The following is a 19,553-nucleotide window of genomic DNA, read 5'->3' on the forward strand; positions in this document are numbered from 1 at the left end:
GAATGCTTATTTCAGGACTTTTCAGAATCTTTAATATGCTGTGCCTTTTGAATTTTCAAGAAATATAATGTGCAGCAGACTAATTTTGCCAAGAACTGTTTTATTTTTATGAATTTTGCTTTTTTATAAAACATATTATATGTCCCAATGCATAAGCTTTGAGATATGTACTATTATTCCTAGTGTCTAATACATATTAGTCAGAGCCCCAGAAAGAAACAGAAACTTCAAGTGAACAAAAGCATCTTCAAATGAAGTCACTTTATTGGAGCATAATAAAATGAGTATTTATAAAAGTATGAGTAGGGATGAGGGAAAATAACAAAGGATAATGATCTACCCTGAGACTTAGCAACAAGTGGAACCCATTACTACCTTTAAATGAAAATGTGCAGAGGGAAGGAGCATGGATCTGAATTTAGAGAGGAAACTGGGATAATTGCTTGGGAAGGGAAAGGATACCTGATAAAATGGCATTCTGTAAAAGGACACAATCAACCCATGAGGACCTGAAAAGAAAGGGGCAGGGAAATAAATGATTTTCCCTTCAACCTCTAATTTCCTGCTGATGCATGTCATTTGTTGAATCAAACCAAAAGTCAGAGAACAAGGGAACATATTTCACAGGCAGGGAGCAGAATTGAAAAGAGTTAAGGGTAGATATAGAGGGGCAAACAAAAGCTATAGAGCATGGTAGGGTTCCATTCAAAAGCACCTACATCTGTGCTTAAGTCATCAAAACTCAGTCTCTATCTCTCCACCCTGTTTTCTTCTTCTGCCTTCATTCTAACACTGGATCTTTTCACCTGGTAGCATAAGTAGTCACTAGAAGCCCTAGCTTTAAATCATTCTTAGTTCACAATGCCAAATAAATAATAAGGGCTGGCAATATGGCACTTAATATTCTAGGTGCTGCTGAAAGCCCTTAATATACATTCATTCAGTTAATCCTCATAGTAATTCTATAAGATTGCCACAGATGAAAAAATTGACATATGGCTGTTACATAAAAAAGCAAAGTTGAAATTTAGGTTCAGTTGTCTAGTTCTAGAATATGTGCATTTAGCTATTGTACAATATTGCCTTTTGAAAAGTAAATCCTCTCTCTCTCTCTCTCTCTCTATCTCTCAGTATCTCACTATTAAGGATTGAATCAACCCTTTTTGTTTGTTTGTCTGTTTTGACAGTGACTCACTAAGTTGCCCAGGCTGGCTTCAAACCTGGATCATCCAGCCTCAGACTCCACAGTAACTGGGATGATAGTCCTGCACCAATGTGCCCAGTTTAAACCCTACCTTCTACAGCATCCACAGGACTCATCAAAAAGGACTCCTTTACTATTGGGTCATGTGCTCAGCCCTGGATCAATCACTGCATTTTGGATGTGCTACAACACTCATCTTCCTAGGTCACATATCCCATCTCAATGGAGGACCATATGATTATTAACAATCTTCCCTTCAAAGAGATAACAGGCAGATGCAAGAGGCAGTAAATGTTCATCACAGACAGTGAAGACTTAGAGAAATAGCACTAGAAACAAACTAGAGCTCTAATTCTAGTTGTGCCTACATTTGTCACTAACCTCAAACAAATCAGTATCAATTTTTTTTCAGCATAAACATTCTGACCTCATCTAAATCCAAAGGTAAAAAAGTATAGGTGAAAAAGAAACAAAGACCTCTAATCAAATATTTAATTATAATTACATAGATAAAACATTTTATTAAAATATAGCAATAAAACTGAGATATGCCAAAATTGAGCAAAGAACTTTCAAAATAAGGTTTTTAAATCAACTTTATCTCTGGAAAAATTGCTTCAGATACAATTTTGTTTTAAAAAAATATGGGTGAAAATGGAATTTTTTCAAGTGATATTGCAGCTATTATACACAATTATTTCCTAAGAATAAACAAAGCACAACTATAAGTTTATTAATTTTAGCAAAATAAAATGATAGGTGGCTTGTTATCAACTACTGGGTATGTTTTGCTGTTTCCTTATCTCCAGAGCACTTGGCATTCTTTATCAAGTGGTACATAAAAGAGTAGAAAAATAAAAGATTGTCATATTGTCCTTTGTATTTTTCTTTTAATACATCAGTATGGTAGTCTACTAGAAAGTAGTAAATGGCTTCAATTGTGGAAAGGAAAGTATCTGGCTTTCCTTTTTGATGGCGCCAAAAGCAAGTTTTTCTTGTTTTCAATTCAACTTGTAACAACCCTGCCATAAAAAAAGAAAAAAAGGAGAAGAAAAAAAAGAAAAAATATAAATACTTTTAAACCAAGGGTGTGATACAATAACAATGAATTCTTTAATTATTTTAAGGACTTTAAAGAAATACATAGGTTAGTTGCTTCAATCCAAGTAAGATTATGATTTTAAATGCACTGAGGTATATATAGAAGCAATATAAGACACAGAATAAAATCTTATCCATGAGTCATCCACCTTGTGGCAATGGAGGAAAAGTAGGTAACTTTTAATATACAAGTACTAGTCTTTTAAAACTTCAACCCACGACAAGACTAAATTTACCAGTGTTCAAAAGGGTTTCATTTCTCTGAAAAACTGAATTTAAAATGTCATTCTTGAAACTTAATGGTTCTTAATACTGATAAAAGTTTACGTTTAGATTGTCACTTTTAGGCTACATCTTCATGATCAGACTACATAGAGCTATTTCTTTAGATCCATCACATCCATGCTGCTTAGCCTCAATTACAGTCAGCTAGAATGACTTGGTCTTATACATTTAAAGAGGCAATGATTAATGATGCAGAACTCTTTATCTTTTACAACTCAGATGTCAGCATGCAAACCCAAAATGCTTTCAGCTCATCAGATAAGTACTTAGGTTTGTTTTATATTCATTAGCCATATTTTTAGCATATTGTATTTCAAAGGGAAAAATAAAAGGGGGAAGGTAGCATCAAAATCAGTTAGTCCACTAACCAATTAGGAACCTCTGAGTCATAAATGATTTCCTACTGTCAGATTTCACTTTTACACCAAAGCTACCTCAGAAATATAAAAAATGAACAAGAAATAAATAAGAAATTTTAAGGTATTAAGAGATATGGAGGATCAAATGTCTAATAGGAGTTCAAGAAGGAAAAAACAAATAGAGATAGCATTTAAAGAGATGATGCCTATGATTTTTTTCAGGAATTATTTTTAAAAATGCAAAGCTACATATACATGAACCATAATGTATCCAAAGCAGAATAAATTCAATCTGTCTAGGACCAATACATAGTAATGTAACTGTGAAACATCAAGGAGAAGATTTTAAAAGAAGTTATTTAAAAGGGACAGATCACATGCAAAGGAATGATAAGTGACAAGAAACTTTATTCACAACAAAAGAATGTTGAAGACATTGAAATAATATTGTCAATATGTCAAAAAAGAAAAGAAAAAAAAACCTGGCAACAAATTGCATACGTAGCAGAATAATGCATCAAGGAAAAGCATGAAAACATTAAAAACATTAATAAACAAAAACTGAACCATGCCAACAAGAAACCTATTTAAAAGAGTTCCTAAAGAATATATTTCAGCAAAGTATTATGTTATAAGAATGCTGAGCAAATAAAATGGTAAACATCTATGCAAATCCAAATAAAGGTTGCATGTATAAAACAAAAATGATAATATCTAATTTGTGGGCTCAAAATAAAGGACAGAACAAAAATAATGAATAGTAATAATAAGACTGTGAACCAGGAGAAGGCTGAATGAAGCATAAGTATGCCAAGTCCTTACATTGTCTAAAAGGACAGGTTAAAATATTGTTTGGTTTTGAACATTTTAAAGTGACATATCCACAATCCTCTGAAAGAATTCAGAAAGGAATTTAAAAAAAAATTCATTCAATCAAAGAAAAGCCAGGAAAACATATTTTAAAATATTCAAATAGAAATAAAAATTAAGACAGTAAAAACAGATCCAAATATATCAATATTCACAGCAATTATAAATCTGCTATTTAAAAGATAGATTATCAGCCTGAAACATGAGAAATATAACCTCTACAGAGTTTTCATTCAATATTGCATGAGGTCTTAGTTAACATAGCAAAAAGAAAAATAAAATTAGTTAATGAATTGATCACATGAGAACTGGAAGGAATACAAGTGATATTATTTGCACAGAAAATGCAAAAATCTATAAAAATTTAAAATATACTAACTTAAGTTAAAGAAATATTTAAAATAAACAAGAGACTAAAAGGTATAAACAAAGATTTATAAATTCCACACTAAAAAATTTTCCTCAAAATCTACCAAAAAGAAATTACAAAGATGAACCAGACTGCAAAGATATTTCAAAACACTAGAGGATAAATAAAACACTAGAAATTTCACAGAATAGCACGTGTATAAGGCAAAATAAACAAAATGCTGCTCAATACAAAGAGTAACTAGATAAATGCAAATTAATACCATAACAAGACAGCATTTATACACAACAGACTTGGAAAAAGCAGACACGTGACATACCAACATAGGAGGGATTATGAATCAATGGAAACTTTTATATATTAATGATTTGAGTATGAATTTATAAACCCACTTTGAAAATAATTTGGCATTGTCGTACAAAGATGAACATTTTCATATTCAACAACCAACCAAACAATTCAACTGCTAGGTATGTTTCCTAGAGGTGTTTGCATATGTATAATAATGTTTAGAGAAGCACTATTTATAATAGCAAAACCTAGAAATAACCCAAGTGCTTCATCAATAGGAGATGAGACTATATGAGTATATTTATGTAGTCAGATATCAAATAAGACAACACATAACTTATGAAAACACATGCATATAACATTACAATCAAAAGAAAACCCAAAAGAATGAAAAACACAGAATTCAGGAAAATAATTTACTGTCAGAGGGAAAGGGGAATGATATGGGATAGAAAAACCAATGGAAATTATTGATATTATTCTGGTGCTGGGGCTCTTCACTGTTCATTATATCACTCTGCTCTATAACTTAATATTACATATTTTAAAAATAAACATAATAACTTACTTTAAAATGTAATATAACATCTCCACTCTCCCACATCCCCCAAAATCCCAACTCTTTGCCAATATACATAGTGACAGAACTAGGTCTGGAAGTCAACTCCCAGCTCAGTTCTTTCCATTACACTTAGAATACAAACTAATCACACCCCCATGGATCAAAGACCAAATTCCCAGGCATGATATTTAAGGGCATTCACAATTTGAATTTCTCTAGTTTTTTCTGCCATTTGCATATGTATATATTGTAGACCATATTAAATCAGTTTTTTAAGTGCTAAATTATTTTTAATATCTTTATGCATATGTCATTCTTTTGTCCTGGAATGTTCCCCCTCACCAATTTATTCAATATTTCAACAGATAGCAACTCTAAGAATCTTTCAGAGATTCCAGACGGTCTCCTAAATAATGCTACTGCACTTCACACCCAGTGAATTTTCTTATCTGTTTACCTGTTTATCTGTTTCCTAAAATTGATTATTTAGCAGAAAATGCCCAATACTGCTCGACATCTACTCTCTTTTTTTCTCATGTTAACCAACTTTCAATTCTTTTCAGTGTGGCATGTGTCCAGCTAAAAAACAATTATTCAGCCTTCCTTATAGCCAAGATAATCATGTGAACCAGTTCTTGCCAAAGAGAAAAAACTAACATCTATAAGGAGAACCTTCAGGAATGTAATTGTTTTCTATTTGTTTGACTTTTGTATTAATAAACACATACACACACACACACACACACACACACACACACACACACACACACACATCTTTTGCCCCTTGTCTTGCCTGGAAAAAATGTCCTACCTCCATGACAAGCTACATGAGGATGGAAGAAATAGTGAATGAGGAAAACAGAAGTATGAGCTCTTAATAACATTGTGAAGTCCCTATACCAACCCTAGGCTATACACCTCTGGACTTTTTTGTGTGACAAGTAAACCTGATACTTGTTTAAAAGGTTCTAACTAGGCTTCTGTTCCATGCAGCTGAACACAACTATAATTGATAGCTACTGTAATCACTGAGAGGGCACAGTTTGCCTGATTCTCCTTTGCTTCCCTCAAATCTAGGACACTGCCTATCCAGTAATAGGTATTCAACAAATATATGGCACAATATTCAATAAATAATGGAATAGATGGAAAAATTTTAAAAATCTGCATTTAAAGTATTCTGTCTAGGTAGTTTAAAAACATTTCAATTTAAACAATTCTGATTCAAAGACAAACAATAGTTATACCAACCAAAACTAAGACTAAGTCCTTTTAAAACATTTGTATCAATGTTAATTACCATCAAGAGGTAAAGGCAGACATTTGAAAATGTTCTAAGTTCTTAACTATCCTTAAACTCTTATTTCTCTAATATTTCTAATATATTCTAAAATGTTAAATATAAAAATAAATGTTTAGTAGTTATCACCACTAATCCAATGTGTTAAAATATGCTTTAAAATATGTAGGAATCTTTAAAAATATGTTGAATTACATAAAAATTAACATTTAAAAAATTCAACATATACACTTTAAAAATTCCCTTTCTAGTATATCTAGCAATCAATAACTTTTAAAGGAGAGAATTACAAATAGTTTTTCCCTCCAAAATTGTTCCTGAATTTCTCCAACTGCAAAATGAGAAATTCTTAACCTATCTGTGGTAGTTTTAAGAACTGAACAAATAGTCTTCAACTCAGAATAGTTTGACTTATGATTTTTTTTGTTTATAATGGTACAAAAGCAATATGCTTTTTTATAGAAATTATTCTTCCAATTTTCACCTTTTCCCAGGCTAATGATATGTAATATAATATACTGGTGAGATACTGGGCAGCAGCAGCAGAGAGGTGCAGCTTCTAGTCAGCCATGTGATCTGGAGGGCAAACAACTGTTTTTTATAGTCTACAGTGTTGCTACGCTATGATGTTTGGTAGGTTAATTATTTAATTAAATTTCAACTTAATGATATTTACAATTTATGCTAGGTTTATCAGAATGCAACCTACTATAAGTCAATGAGCATCTATATAAAATACAACACTTATTAACACAGTGAGTATAATGTAGGCAATGCTTATAAAAAGTACCACTTTAAAGATTTTGTCAGTACAATCAGAAAGAAGGCTAATTTTCACAAGAAATTACAGTATACATAATTTTTAATAATTTGGACCACCTACTACAAAAGGAAACCAATTGTCTTCCTTATTTCCCCAAAGCTTCTATGGTCAATCTTCAAAAATGTTATGTCACCCTATTCTTGTAGTAGGTTAACCTTTTGTGATTAAATTAGGCACTCCATCTTCCTCTCTGTAATGATTTAGATCTTAGCTGTCCCCCCAAAGCTCATGTTTAAAACAAGTCATAGAAATTTATAAGTGAAATTATTGGGTTAGAAGAGTCTTAACCTATATCAATGAATTAACACTTGAATGGATTAATTGGGTGGTAATTATAGGCAGGTAGGTGTGGCTGGAAGAGGTGGGTCACTAGAGGCATGCTTCTGGGTTTTATATTCTGTCCTTGGTGAGCCAGAGCTCTTTATGCCTACTGATTGCCATGTCCTGAACTGCCTTCCTCCACCATGCCCTTCTGTCCTGACGTTCTGCCTTACCTTGAGCCCAGAGCAATGGAGATGATCATCTATGTACTGAGACCTCTAAAACCCTGAGCCCCAAATAAATGTTTCTCCTCTAAAATTATTCTTGTCGGGTCTTTTGGTCATCAGTGGTGAAAAAACTAACTACAACACACTGTTGTGTTTTGACACACAGAGAAAATTACCCCCAGAAATTTATTTCATGATGTTGAAGGGATTTAGAAACCTCTTTTAAAAATTATGATCTAGGGGCTGAGGTTGTGGTTCAGTGGTAGAGTGTTTGCCTTGCACGTGTGAAGCACTAGGTTCAGCACCACATAAAAAAATAAATAAATAAAATAAAGGTATTGTGTCATGTACAACTAAAAAAAAGTTTTTAAAAAATTATGATCTAGAGGGGCGGGTGGGCGGGAAAAAAAATTTTGATCTAGCACAGAATTGAAACATACACTTTCTATGTGAATTGGGAAGAAGTAACAGAAATCCTTTGTACAAATCTATTTTGGGCAAATCTAAAGTACAAGAGACTTTGAATAATCTCTTTCTTAAATAGTTTTGCCAAGGATTTTGACTTATCTTCTTTCATTTGCTCCTTGTAATTACCATGTTAAGGTAATAATTGGCAAAGCTCCATTTATTCCTTGCTCCTACTGGCTCCTTATTGTACCATGGGGAATAGTTGGGGCTTTCAAAATACGACCTCTATACATGTGAAATACCAATTTCTGGAGAAGCCAAGTTACTTCCACAAGAAACAATTCATTTTTGTTATAAATCATTGGTTTTCCATTTTAAAACATTTTATTATTTGATAGGATTAAGCTGAACAAACTAACTGTAAACCTCAGTTTAATGTATTAGAAATTATGTTTCATTATCTTATTATGAATTCTGAAATTAAGAATGCACTTAAAAATGTGAAAATGTACCTTTTGCCAGACTTTACAGAGAAAATAATTCCAAATGTTTTACCAGTGTAAAGTGTTGAGAAGCCTGAAACTTAGCTTTCAAATGGTTAAACACTATTACACACACACACACACACACACACATCTAATATAGGAAGAGAAATAAGGCAAATGTATACATATTAAATATAATTTTCCTTTTTACTATAAATCTGAAGTTTTTTGAAAATAAACATTGATTAGAGGAGGAGCAATCTAAATAAATAAATAAATAAAACCAAACAGACCTTTTTTTGTCCTTACCTTGAAGTCGCTCATCAGAGAATATTTTGTTTGTTTGGTTCCAGGTGCTATCTATAAAGATAATTTTTTTCAGTATTGTGTTTTTGCACATACTATCATTCAAATCATAGTCCTCCTGATCTTCAATTTTTTTTCGTTTAAAAGATGGCTTGTCAAGGTCATCATTTTGGCCTCTACTTTTATTTTGACTCCTTTTTTGCAAGTGAAAAGAAACATCTTTTATTGAGATAGACTGAGGCCCAGGGAAAACAAGTACAACCTAAAACAAACAAACAAACAAACAAACAAACAGAGGTTAGTTGTGTGCTATGATCAAAATAAGTTCAAAAGTGACCTAAAACTTTAGGGAGAAAATATGTTGAATATGTGAGAAACAAGTATTAGGTTAGTCCTACTGTACATGTTTCTTCAATATTCATGATAAAGTTTTTGGCTCTTCCCTAATAATCTAAAATCATAATAACCATCTTAAAGTATTACTTCAAAATAATTTATTCACTGATTGAGAGGGCAAAGTTAATGTATCTTGAATTAAAAATCAAAAGTACATTTCACAAGATAAAAAGGCAAAGTGCATGATACTTTATAAAAGAACCACTGACTACTGCTCAATGATTAAATACTATTTTCACCTACATGATAAGCAAAGATACATATATAGTGAATGCTGGCAAGGAATTGATGTAATGGGTCTTTATAGCCATTATTAATGGCAGGGTTCAATAGTACAATGCAATGTGTTCCATTTAATCAACGTAAGTGTATCTAGCTGACCAGAAAAGGAAATAAAAATATATTCCTAGATCTAAAACTCAGATATTATTTACAAACACAACTTAGTAAATAATTTCAATCAAACATATATAAATTGATAAGAAAACCAAGTTCTTTCTGAAACAAATGAATATATAAATTTTTTATTTTGTTTATAGGTTAGCCACACTCACAATGGCCCCCCAGGAAACCTAAAGAGTTTAATGCTTCTTTCAAAAGTACCCGAGGCCTAATTTCTGAGACCTATTTATTGTAAGACCAGTAATATCTCACTGGTATAATAATATAAACTATGTGAAAACCAACTGAGAATCTAGACATGAACAAGGAAAACATCTGAGCAGTCAAGACACATTATAAAGGCTACGTACTAAGCTTTTATTTTAGAAAAAATTCATGAAAAACCTTCTATCTCAGTCTTTCTTTTCTTCTTATAGAGATACTCCAACAACATTTCTAATTTGGTATCCCAGTCTGCCTCAAATTAGACCAGCTGCATGCTGTATTAGAGATGGGAAAATGATGAGAGAAGAAAGAAAAAGCAGGCATTGTAATACTGGCAAAGAGTAAAACCCTAAAGAAATAAGATAGAAAAACTATGAAAATTTAGCAGAAGATTCCCAAAAGCATAATAGTTTAGGATCACTTGACCTGTGAAGACACCAATGAAGTAAACTACATGTTGTTTAATGTTATATGAGCATAACACTAGATTATTAAGAAAAATATTAAATTGTGTCTAAGTTAGTTCAGAAAAGCAACTGGTGTTTAAAATTAATTTTTATATTTAATATGAAGAGTTGTAAAAAATAAGCTTCCTACTTCATGGTCTTTTTCCTCATACTCTGGAATACAAGGGTATGTGTAAATGTTCACAAATTCAGGTGCTAAGAGTTTTGCATGTATAGCAGTACTTTTGCCATCTGTTTCATTTGGATGTTTAATGATGTCGATCTTCAATGGAAGCTAAAGTGAAGGGAAAAAAAGACATATGAACAAAACAAATATAAAAATTATAATTTTTATGTTAATAAAAGTCTATGAAACATCAAGTTCACACTAAGTTTCTATAATCATATTTTTCTAAATCAGAATATTAAGAATGGTGAAAGTCAAAACTAAACAAACCCAAATTTCTTCCTCAATATTTTTAATCATATTATAGATAAAATATTTTCAACTCATTTAACATACAATCTGCTCCTAAAGCAAAGATCTAGTGTTATTTTACTTAATTTATATGGGTAATGAGTCCAATTCCTCACATTTCAGTATTTTTGCCAAGAATATTTTTTATAATTCCTATAAACTCTAGGTTTATTTTATGCTATTTTTAAAGGAAATGCAATGTTGAACAATACTTAAGATTTAAAAATCAAGCTGAAATTCTGTTCCTTACATATCCTCTCAAGCCAAAGGTATCCTCTGTTTTGAATGCTGTGATTTTCAGCAGTACATTTTAACAGCATAAATAACTATCAATTAGAAAAAGAGTAATAGGTCTAAGAGATGTAATCTTTCTATCACAAATAACTTTCTTCAAAATCACCTTGCCCACCTTCCCCTACTATTCATTTTGTTATGGATTACACCTGTCTCTAGACAAAAATATACTCTCTCGGATTTCTTGAGTTAGAAATTTTCATTATTTTACTTTGATTTATTTGGTTTAGCTCTCTTTATAATGCCTATACACATCATGTATTCAGCCATAACCATGAAAATGTAAGCTACATCTTCCCCATTATGTATATAAGAACCCCTCCTGAGATGGGTTCTTTACTTCAGAATTTAAAAGATGTTTTAAAATGCTATTTAAAAACATATTTCCTACCATCTTCAAGTGCCCATTCCATACTAAACAGGCAAGATTCTAGGAATTTGCTCTGAAATAAAAACTATTTTTCTTGTATTTTAAACTACACATTTTAAACAAAGTTACAATTCTAATAATTTTAATGTATATTATACCTGTGAAGCAATTGCCACAATCAAGATAATGATTTGCCACTACCAAAAGTCTTCTGTTTCTCCCCCTCTTCCTCAACTACTATACTCCCAATCCTCAGATAATCTAGATGTCACTTTAGATTGGTTTACTTTTCTATAATTTTGAAATAAATTAAATCATACAGTAAGCATTCCTCATCTTCCCTCTTTAACTGAGAATAATTATTTTGAGATTCATCCACATTGTTGTATCATTATTTCCAAAGCTTTTTAAAAGGAGCAGTTGCTGTACACTACAAGGTAGGCCCAATTTCATACATAACTTTTTTTTCTGGACAATTATGTAAACAACATACACCAAAAAGACCTTAGCCCATAAATAAGTACTTTAAATAGTTTTCAGTTAGGGTTTCAAACACCATTATCTGCTACCCTTCCCACTTAGGCCCAGGGATCAATTATACATTAGAGTCAAATGCTTCAATCATCAAACCAACTTGTATTTATAGAAAATTTACCATTTAAGTAGGCAGTTCACAAATGATTTTACATCAGTCTACTTCTGGCTGAGCTCTACATCAGACTTTCCTCATGAAGCTCAGTCTCAGCTGACACTATATTCCCTTTCCCCAGGATCTCTGAGTACCAGGTCAGCATTGTCTTAACCCAGGTAAAGTAGGAAGAGAATAGAAAGGAAAAAAAATAGAAAGCAGATCATAACAAAGTATTTTTAATTCTGTTATTAATAAAACTGACTTCATTATATGATTTATGAGTTGAATATTCCAAAAGCTATCACCAATATTTTTGACCACCTGGCTATCTTGAAGGATATAATTTATAGCAAGGATACATGACTCTCATTAATGAATTTTGAAAATCTTGTGCCTAACCTAATTTATAAATTACACAATAAAAAGGGAAAGTCTTATGGACTAAATTATCTAAATATCAGACAATATGCAAAATTTGTGACCCCAGAACCCAATCCAGGTAGTGTTAGTTCTCAATGAATAAGTCTAAGATTTCTGATGCTATGAACAGCACAAAACCAGATCAAATTATAGAAATAGATGTTTGAATTCTATATTCACATATTTTATAGGATGATATGTCTTAAATAATTGAGGGAACAGTGTTAACAATAACTGTGTTTACCAGAGGGCAGTTTGAATTTTCATTAAAAAAATTTGTTTTCATAATGACATTATTTATCCAGCTTATCAATTACATTAGAACCAGCACATATGAAACATCTTTTGAAAATCTATTTTCCTACTTTCAAACAATTAAATATCTTACCAACCTTCACAAGTGGAATCTGTTCAATAGGTACATTTTCAACTGGGACATAACATGTATAGCAGTAAAACATCCTTGAACCACCACATTTGAGACACTTTGATCTCCCACTTTGCTGAGCTTTTTGAAGAACTTCTTGAGATGCTAAGCATAAATTTTGAAGGGGATTTTCTGAAGCTATGGAAGTAGTTTTGTTTGTTTCCACAAATTTTGAATTATTTTCTTCGATTTCTTTAAGAAATACAGATGGATTGAGCGACATTCTTCCTTCAAACTGAAGTTTAACATCTACTTCTAAAACACATTATAGGTGCACTGTGAATAAAAAAGTTGAAAGGTACAAGTTAAAACAGGAAACATTTTACAGTTTCCACAAAGAAAATTACTCAGTTTAATTCACAATTGTATGCTGGTGTCAGTACTCATTAAGAAATATTAACAAGTTTTAAAGCCACTGACTTGGCATACTTTAAAACATAAAATTAAAAAGCAATAAACTCACAATAGCAAATTACAGTTTTATCTTTGGGTCCTTCCTTCCATAAAAATAGAAAGATGCTATCCTAAAAAAAAAATTTCAAATATAAAGTTTAGGCACTGACAATCAATTTTCTAGCTCCCTTTTTGTTCTAGAGATGCAAATTTTGTTTTATAAATATTAAGAATACTCTACACTGACCTTGAATTGACACTGTATAATATCATGTCCCTAAATCTCATCCTGGACTCTAATGAAAATATCAGTAAAATTTTGTTGGGTATTTTAATATAATTAAGTATGTGTGTGTGTATATACAAATATTTCTATCCACAATTCCTGGCTCGTAACTCTTTCCCCTTCTTCCCAGCAGATCACAGAAACTCTAATCTTAAATTTTGATACCCACCTTGTCTGATTGTGAATGATAAGACTCAGGATTTCAGAAAGGATTCTAACCCATGGAGGAAGGAAGGCCAAAGAATCTAATAGAAGGACTTACTGAGTTCCCCATCCAGTCTATTAGCAATTATGCCTATACAATATAGTCTCCTTAAAAATCCAAAGGCACAGGGTTTGGGAGTTTCTGGATAGCTAAACACTTGGAGGTTCCCAGAAAGGTGAATGAGGCCTCATCCACAAGCCAGGAGGCCCACCTCAGCTCTTCCACATGGATAAAGATCTTGCATTAGGAACTACTCAGACCTTTCCCTGTGTATCACTTCATTGGCTGCATATTTGTATACTTTAAAATATCCTTTATTTAAAAAAACAGCAAAAGTTAGTACAGTATTTCCATGAATTCTGTGAACCATTCTAATAAATTAATCAAGTTTGAGAAGGGGGCTGTGAGAATCTCAATTTATAGCTGGTGAGTAAGAAGTTCTGGGGCCCAAACTTGCAACTGTGTCTGAAACTGGATCTTCCTTGGGAACAGAGCCCTCACTCTGTGGAATCTGACATTATCTTCAAGTAGTGTTCAACTGAATTAAATTAGAGGATACCCAGTTAGTATCCACTGCAGACTTGCTGGATGGGGAGAAATCTCTACACCTTTTGAGGTCACAGAAGTTTTCTGTTTTCATTATGGTGTGAGAGTAGAGGAAAAACAAGAAAGACACTTTGTATTTCCTAATACATATATGTTCTAAAAGATACATTCCTCTACAACTTAAAGCACATATAACATACCCAATATACAGAGAGACATCTATTACCAGTTATCATTTATAAAATATTCTATAAGGTGAAATAAATTATATTAAAATTTAAATTTTACAGAGTACCATTTGATTAACATTGTCCACTCAAAGAATTTCTACTGTTTTCTAAAATTATACCACATTCAAATTCCTGAGTACCAAAGATAAAATAGTAAAATAAGTTTTCCACTTGTGTATTCTTCACGGAAGCATGATGGCTGCCAAAACTGCATACCCTGGATGCAAGATATCTTTCAAAGGAGAAGAAAGACTGGGCCTTGTTAATTTGATATGCATTCCACAGTTGTAAAATGATTCTCTCACTATAAAGCTATATGGCATTGTGGTGTTTATGAAACTCCAGGCACTGCTGAGTACAAACAGTAACAGGAGAAATGTTATAATTCCCAACAGAAAACTAGCTGTGGCCTCCTAAAGAAAATGTGAACAAGAAGTCCAGAGAAGAATAAATATACAACATAATTTGCCATCAAGAAGTATGTGACACTAATTTTAATTATTCATTAAGAGTTTCTTTTTAGATTGTAAATCCCAGTGAGCTTGAGACTCAAAGGTACGTTAAAAAAAAAAAGAAAGAAAGAATGCTGGTAGTCACTGAAGGAAAAGGAAAATGCACTTGCCAAATTTATCCCAGGGAAAAACCAAAATATGCATAGTAGATATTTCTGCCATGTACTGATAGGCACAGATTTATATCTGAGGTTGCTCAGCAAAGGTGATTTTTAGAATGAGCAAATAGAATACATCTACTTCGAATGCCACTCCAAATCACCTTCCTAAATAAAAGTGGCTTTTTAGTGAACATGCTTTAACAACTAGTAGAATATGAGATATTTAGACACTACCCTTTTCTTTTTTGAGTCTCAGAAGAAATTAGCAATCACATGAAAATCTTGTTTATCTCTAGAAAAATGTACATATGGAACCAAATATTTTCTATACATTTTCAGATGTTTTACAGAGTCCACCTACAGATTAAGGGAAGGAAACAAACAAACAAAAAAAAAACCTTAAGATAAAAAATTTAATCTAGGGACAAAAACAGCATTAAAAGTTTGGGGAGAGATCCTCTAAGTCCCCAGAAATGAGAACTACAGTCAGCCAACAAAGTTTCAATAATCACAAGCCATCCAGTACAGCCTTTCTGCATTCAGGATGCTAATTATGTTTTGTCTACACCCTGTCAGTCTGGGTTTGTTCTGGTGTCACCTGAGGTACCTTCTGAAAAGCATTTTAAGACTAAGCATTCTGAGTTATCCAAATCAAGGCCTTACCAAAAAAAAAAAAAAAGGGGGGGGGGGAAACGGACTAATTCTGGGTATACATGTGCACATGTGCTGTCAAACAGCTTGGCCCAGACATAGTGGGGTTGAAGAATCCAATTCCTGTGGATGCTATGAAGTTCAACATAATTGCCCAATATTCAACAAAAAATTATTTGCAGATATTCCAGAGCTCACAATGTACACTCTCTTGAGATGTCTCAGAAATATAACCCTGAATGTCACTAACTTTCCACCCACATAACCAAGTAGATATTATGGTTATCTCTACAAAATGTTTTTTTTTTTTTCTCTACAAAAATCAAACAACAGAAATATCTGAGATAGTGAAAGGAAAATATTTCTGGCTCTTTCCAGTGTCTCATCAACACACTCTCATCTGTGGCTGAAGTAGCCACATAAAAAAAGGCTAAGAGGTTGTAAATCATGAAGAGCTTCCTCCGAAGGTCTCTGAAACCATATGATTGGAAATATACTCTGACCTAGCCAGTAGCCTACTTTAAATGTGTTCAAATAGTTTGTTGCAAACATGACTATTCAAAAACCTTCAAAACAAACTTGCTAATATCAAATATATTTGGAGAAATGTAACTGGAGTTGTGAGATTAAAGATAAAACATAATGAGTATTCCTAAGAAACTAACAAATACCTGATGGTATATCCACCATTCTGTAACTCAAGCTGAAAAAAGGAATGTTTTCACTCCTCCTTTTATTTCCCAAAAAACTAATTAAACTCACCAAATTGCACCATTTCTACCTTTCACATAACTTTCTATTTTCAGACTCAAAGTCAGGACACTAATTCAGTTTCTTATCAAGTTATATGTGAGGTAGGGCAATCTCTTACACCTGTTTACCTCTTAAAACTTACAATTAGTTCCACATATTTGACACAGAAAAATGTACTTAATTTAGAAGCAACCTTTCAGAGAAGATTCACTCCTAACATTCAACTCTGCAAAAGCAGAATTCTTTCCTGATCTCAGATATTCCTGATTCTTATGTAAGAGGAAATAATCAACAAATATTTGTTAACTCAATCAAAACCATTCTGAGAAAAAGGTATACAATATGCATCTCATCTCATTACTGAATTACCTAACAAACTACCTCTGAAAGCCATCTGCAGCCTGTACAAGCAGCAGCCTGGCAACTTTTTTTCCCCACCCCCTCCCCCACACACAAAAAAATAATGTTAAAAACTCCTCGCTTTTCCATTATTCTAAGCTGACTGGCTTCCCAAAAGAACATTATCTAAAATTCCCCTGTCCTTTGTTGTGGACCATTTCCGTACTGGATAAAACTCACTTCAAAAAAAAAAATTTTTTTTCTGGAGTATTTTCAAGAACTGGTCACATAATATGTACAAGTTCAACATTTTTTTTTTTTAATCCAAGATACCACGGTTTTTTATACAGGACTAATGGTTCCTTACACAGCATCCAACATACAGTAGGCACACTGTTTTAAGTTTTTCAAAGTAGATGGGGTCCAATCATAAATAGTTCTTACATGTTGCTATCTTAAGTACTGATTTTATCATTCAACTCCATAGCACTGGCACGTGAAAACAGACTTCCTTATTTGCCTTACATACCCAAAAAAGAATTTAGACAAATGAATCAAACGCCTCCCTATGCTTATTATGTAACCATAATCTTAAGATTTTAAATACACTGTATCCCTGTGTCTGTTTTAAGCTTCTTCCAACGACTACCAATTTCCCGCAAACCCCTCCAGAAACTAAAAATTAAAGGATGGGGTCCTTAGAGGACTGACTTTGCCATGATGGACATGATAGAGGGAAAGAAAGCATCGTGTTGGGGGAGGATTTTTTGTTTTGTTCTGCGGAAAAATTGGGAAGCCTTTTTTCCCAAAGGTCCCTCAAGACTCTCAAGCGCCCGCGCAGGGACCAAAGTCCTCCTCACAGGTGACACCCAGCACAACCTCTGCGAGGGTCCTGACAAGGAAGGTTCACTTCCCACGGCCGCAAGGCTCAGGCCATACCACTAGTCTCTAGACACGCGCAGAGACCAGCACCGGGATAGCAGAGGGATGCAGACCTGCACAACCCGCGAGTCCTCTCACGGCTCCACGCGTCTTCCGCTCCGCCCAAGGCCGAGACGCGCTCCGGGCAGTGATCCCGCGCGGACCCAGCGGAGCGCTTTCCAGGAGACACCAGAGGGCGGAGCCAAGCCGTTGCCGGAGCTGAGCGCCACGCAGGCCTCAGAGCGGAGGTACCTACCGCGCCGAGAGCCAGGCGGAGTTGGACGGGAAATCCCGCCCAGTCACTCAAGCCTCTCAAGGCGGCGTAACTTTTGTTCCGGGAGACTCCAGCAGAGAACAAGGCCGGGACTTCCGCGGCCTGGTCTCGGAATCGCCAGACTCACACAGTTTCCTTCTGAGTCTGGGCGGTGCCACAAAACTGGAGAAGTTCTCGAAGTATACATTCAAGCCTTAGTTGCAGTGAGTTGTAAAGAAATGCTGATCCCCAAGAGCACTTTCCACTTTATCAATCCCCAGAACATTTTACTCATGAGAATTTAGTTCAATGACTTTTCTGTGACTGTATCAAGATAACATTTCGTCTGCTGAATAGTTATTAGAAAAAGTTTGTATATTGATGAATTGGCTTGCATAAAAACATGTAAACAGAGTTGGTACTACTTCGCCTTTTTCGGATTTGAAGTTAATATGTTATTAAACCATTTTTCAATGCCCCACATTAAAGAAATCCTAACTGAAGAAGTGCGTGTTGCCGATTGTAAGATTCAGAAGCACGATAGTCAAATATTGAGCAATGTATTTATTAAGTAGTATACTATGAATTGAGCAAGTCAGAGCTAAGGGACAGAGCTTTGCCCTGGATATGCTGGATATGTTTACGATGTAAAGTATGAGTTGTACAGAAAATACAATATGATAGGGATTTCAGAAAAGCTCACAATAGGGTAGTCAATGAAGGCTCATTGATTGGATTTGGGTAAGGCTTCAAAGAATGGTTATTATTTAGAGCACTGTTTTCCAGCTGGAAAGGGGATTGTATAGGACCCATTGGTACAGGTCTTGACACATTTGTAATAAAGAAAATCTCTTTCGCTTTTTAAATAATGAAATAATAAAACAGAGTAGAAATGTCAGTGCATGGAACTTAGTAAAGTATTGCTTTATAGAGCCATATATATGCACACACTAGGTTGTTTATATAAATAAAGTGTATTTCTTGTTGTATAGTATCTGAAGAGTTTGAAAGCCACTAATTTAGGGAGAAAGATGAACTTTCTGGTTAGAGAAAGCAGCAATGGTGAAAAGTCTGTAAGCCAGGAATAAATAATTCACAAGTATTTTCTTTTTGAAACCAACTCTTACCAAAGCAGTTCAGTTATACAGATTAAAAAGAAAATGATACTATTTACTAGAATACTGGGTTGCTATGTCTGTGTATAAATTACTGGAAATTATAGTACCCTAAAACAATCATTTTATTATTTTCATAAATTACATAGTCAGTGGAGCACAGTGGATCAACTTTTCTCTGGTAACTCAACTGAGAAGTCTGCATACTAGCAGAGGTCCTGTTTATAAGATGTGCTGGGCTTCCTCACAGACTTCTTAATAGGCCCAGAGCTTCCTTCCTCCCACCCTTCTTCCCTTCCCTTCCCTTCCCTTCCCTTCCCTTCCCTTC

The 19,553-nt window shown here is 33.6% G+C and overlaps 1 protein-coding gene across 1 annotated transcript; it reads right to left on the reverse strand.

The window, feature by feature from the left end:
* Positions 1-242: 242 nt before the first annotated feature.
* On the reverse strand, positions 243-18,533 carry DTWD1 (DTW domain containing 1). Its single transcript, XM_081292255.1, has 5 exons — positions 17,932-18,533; positions 12,886-13,196; positions 10,452-10,595; positions 8,856-9,114; positions 243-2,226 (listed from the first exon to the last, which is right to left on the reverse strand). The coding sequence occupies exons 2-5, from the start codon at positions 13,141-13,143 to the stop codon at positions 1,979-1,981; spliced, it is 909 nt and encodes a 302-aa protein (XP_081148381.1). The 5' UTR covers positions 13,144-13,196; positions 17,932-18,533; the 3' UTR covers positions 243-1,978.
* Positions 18,534-19,553: the final 1,020 nt, after the last annotated feature.

Source organism: Spermophilus citellus (genome assembly GCF_964194105.1).
Source record: "Spermophilus citellus genome assembly, chromosome: 4".
In the NCBI taxonomy this organism is placed as follows: domain Eukaryota; kingdom Metazoa; phylum Chordata; class Mammalia; order Rodentia; family Sciuridae; genus Spermophilus; species Spermophilus citellus.

Coding starts and splice junctions, on each gene's coding strand:
- DTWD1 (XM_081292255.1), bottom strand. CDS start 13,143: ATGTCGCTCAATCCATCTGTATTTCTTAAAGAAATCGAAGAAAATAAT. Junction 10,596..12,885: donor AACAGATTCCACTTGTGAAG/GTTGGTAAGATA, acceptor CCTTCACTTTAG/CTTCCATTGAAGATCGACAT. Junction 2,227..8,855: donor CTCTGATGAGCGACTTCAAG/GTAAGGACAAAA, acceptor TTTTTATGGCAG/GGTTGTTACAAGTTGAATTG.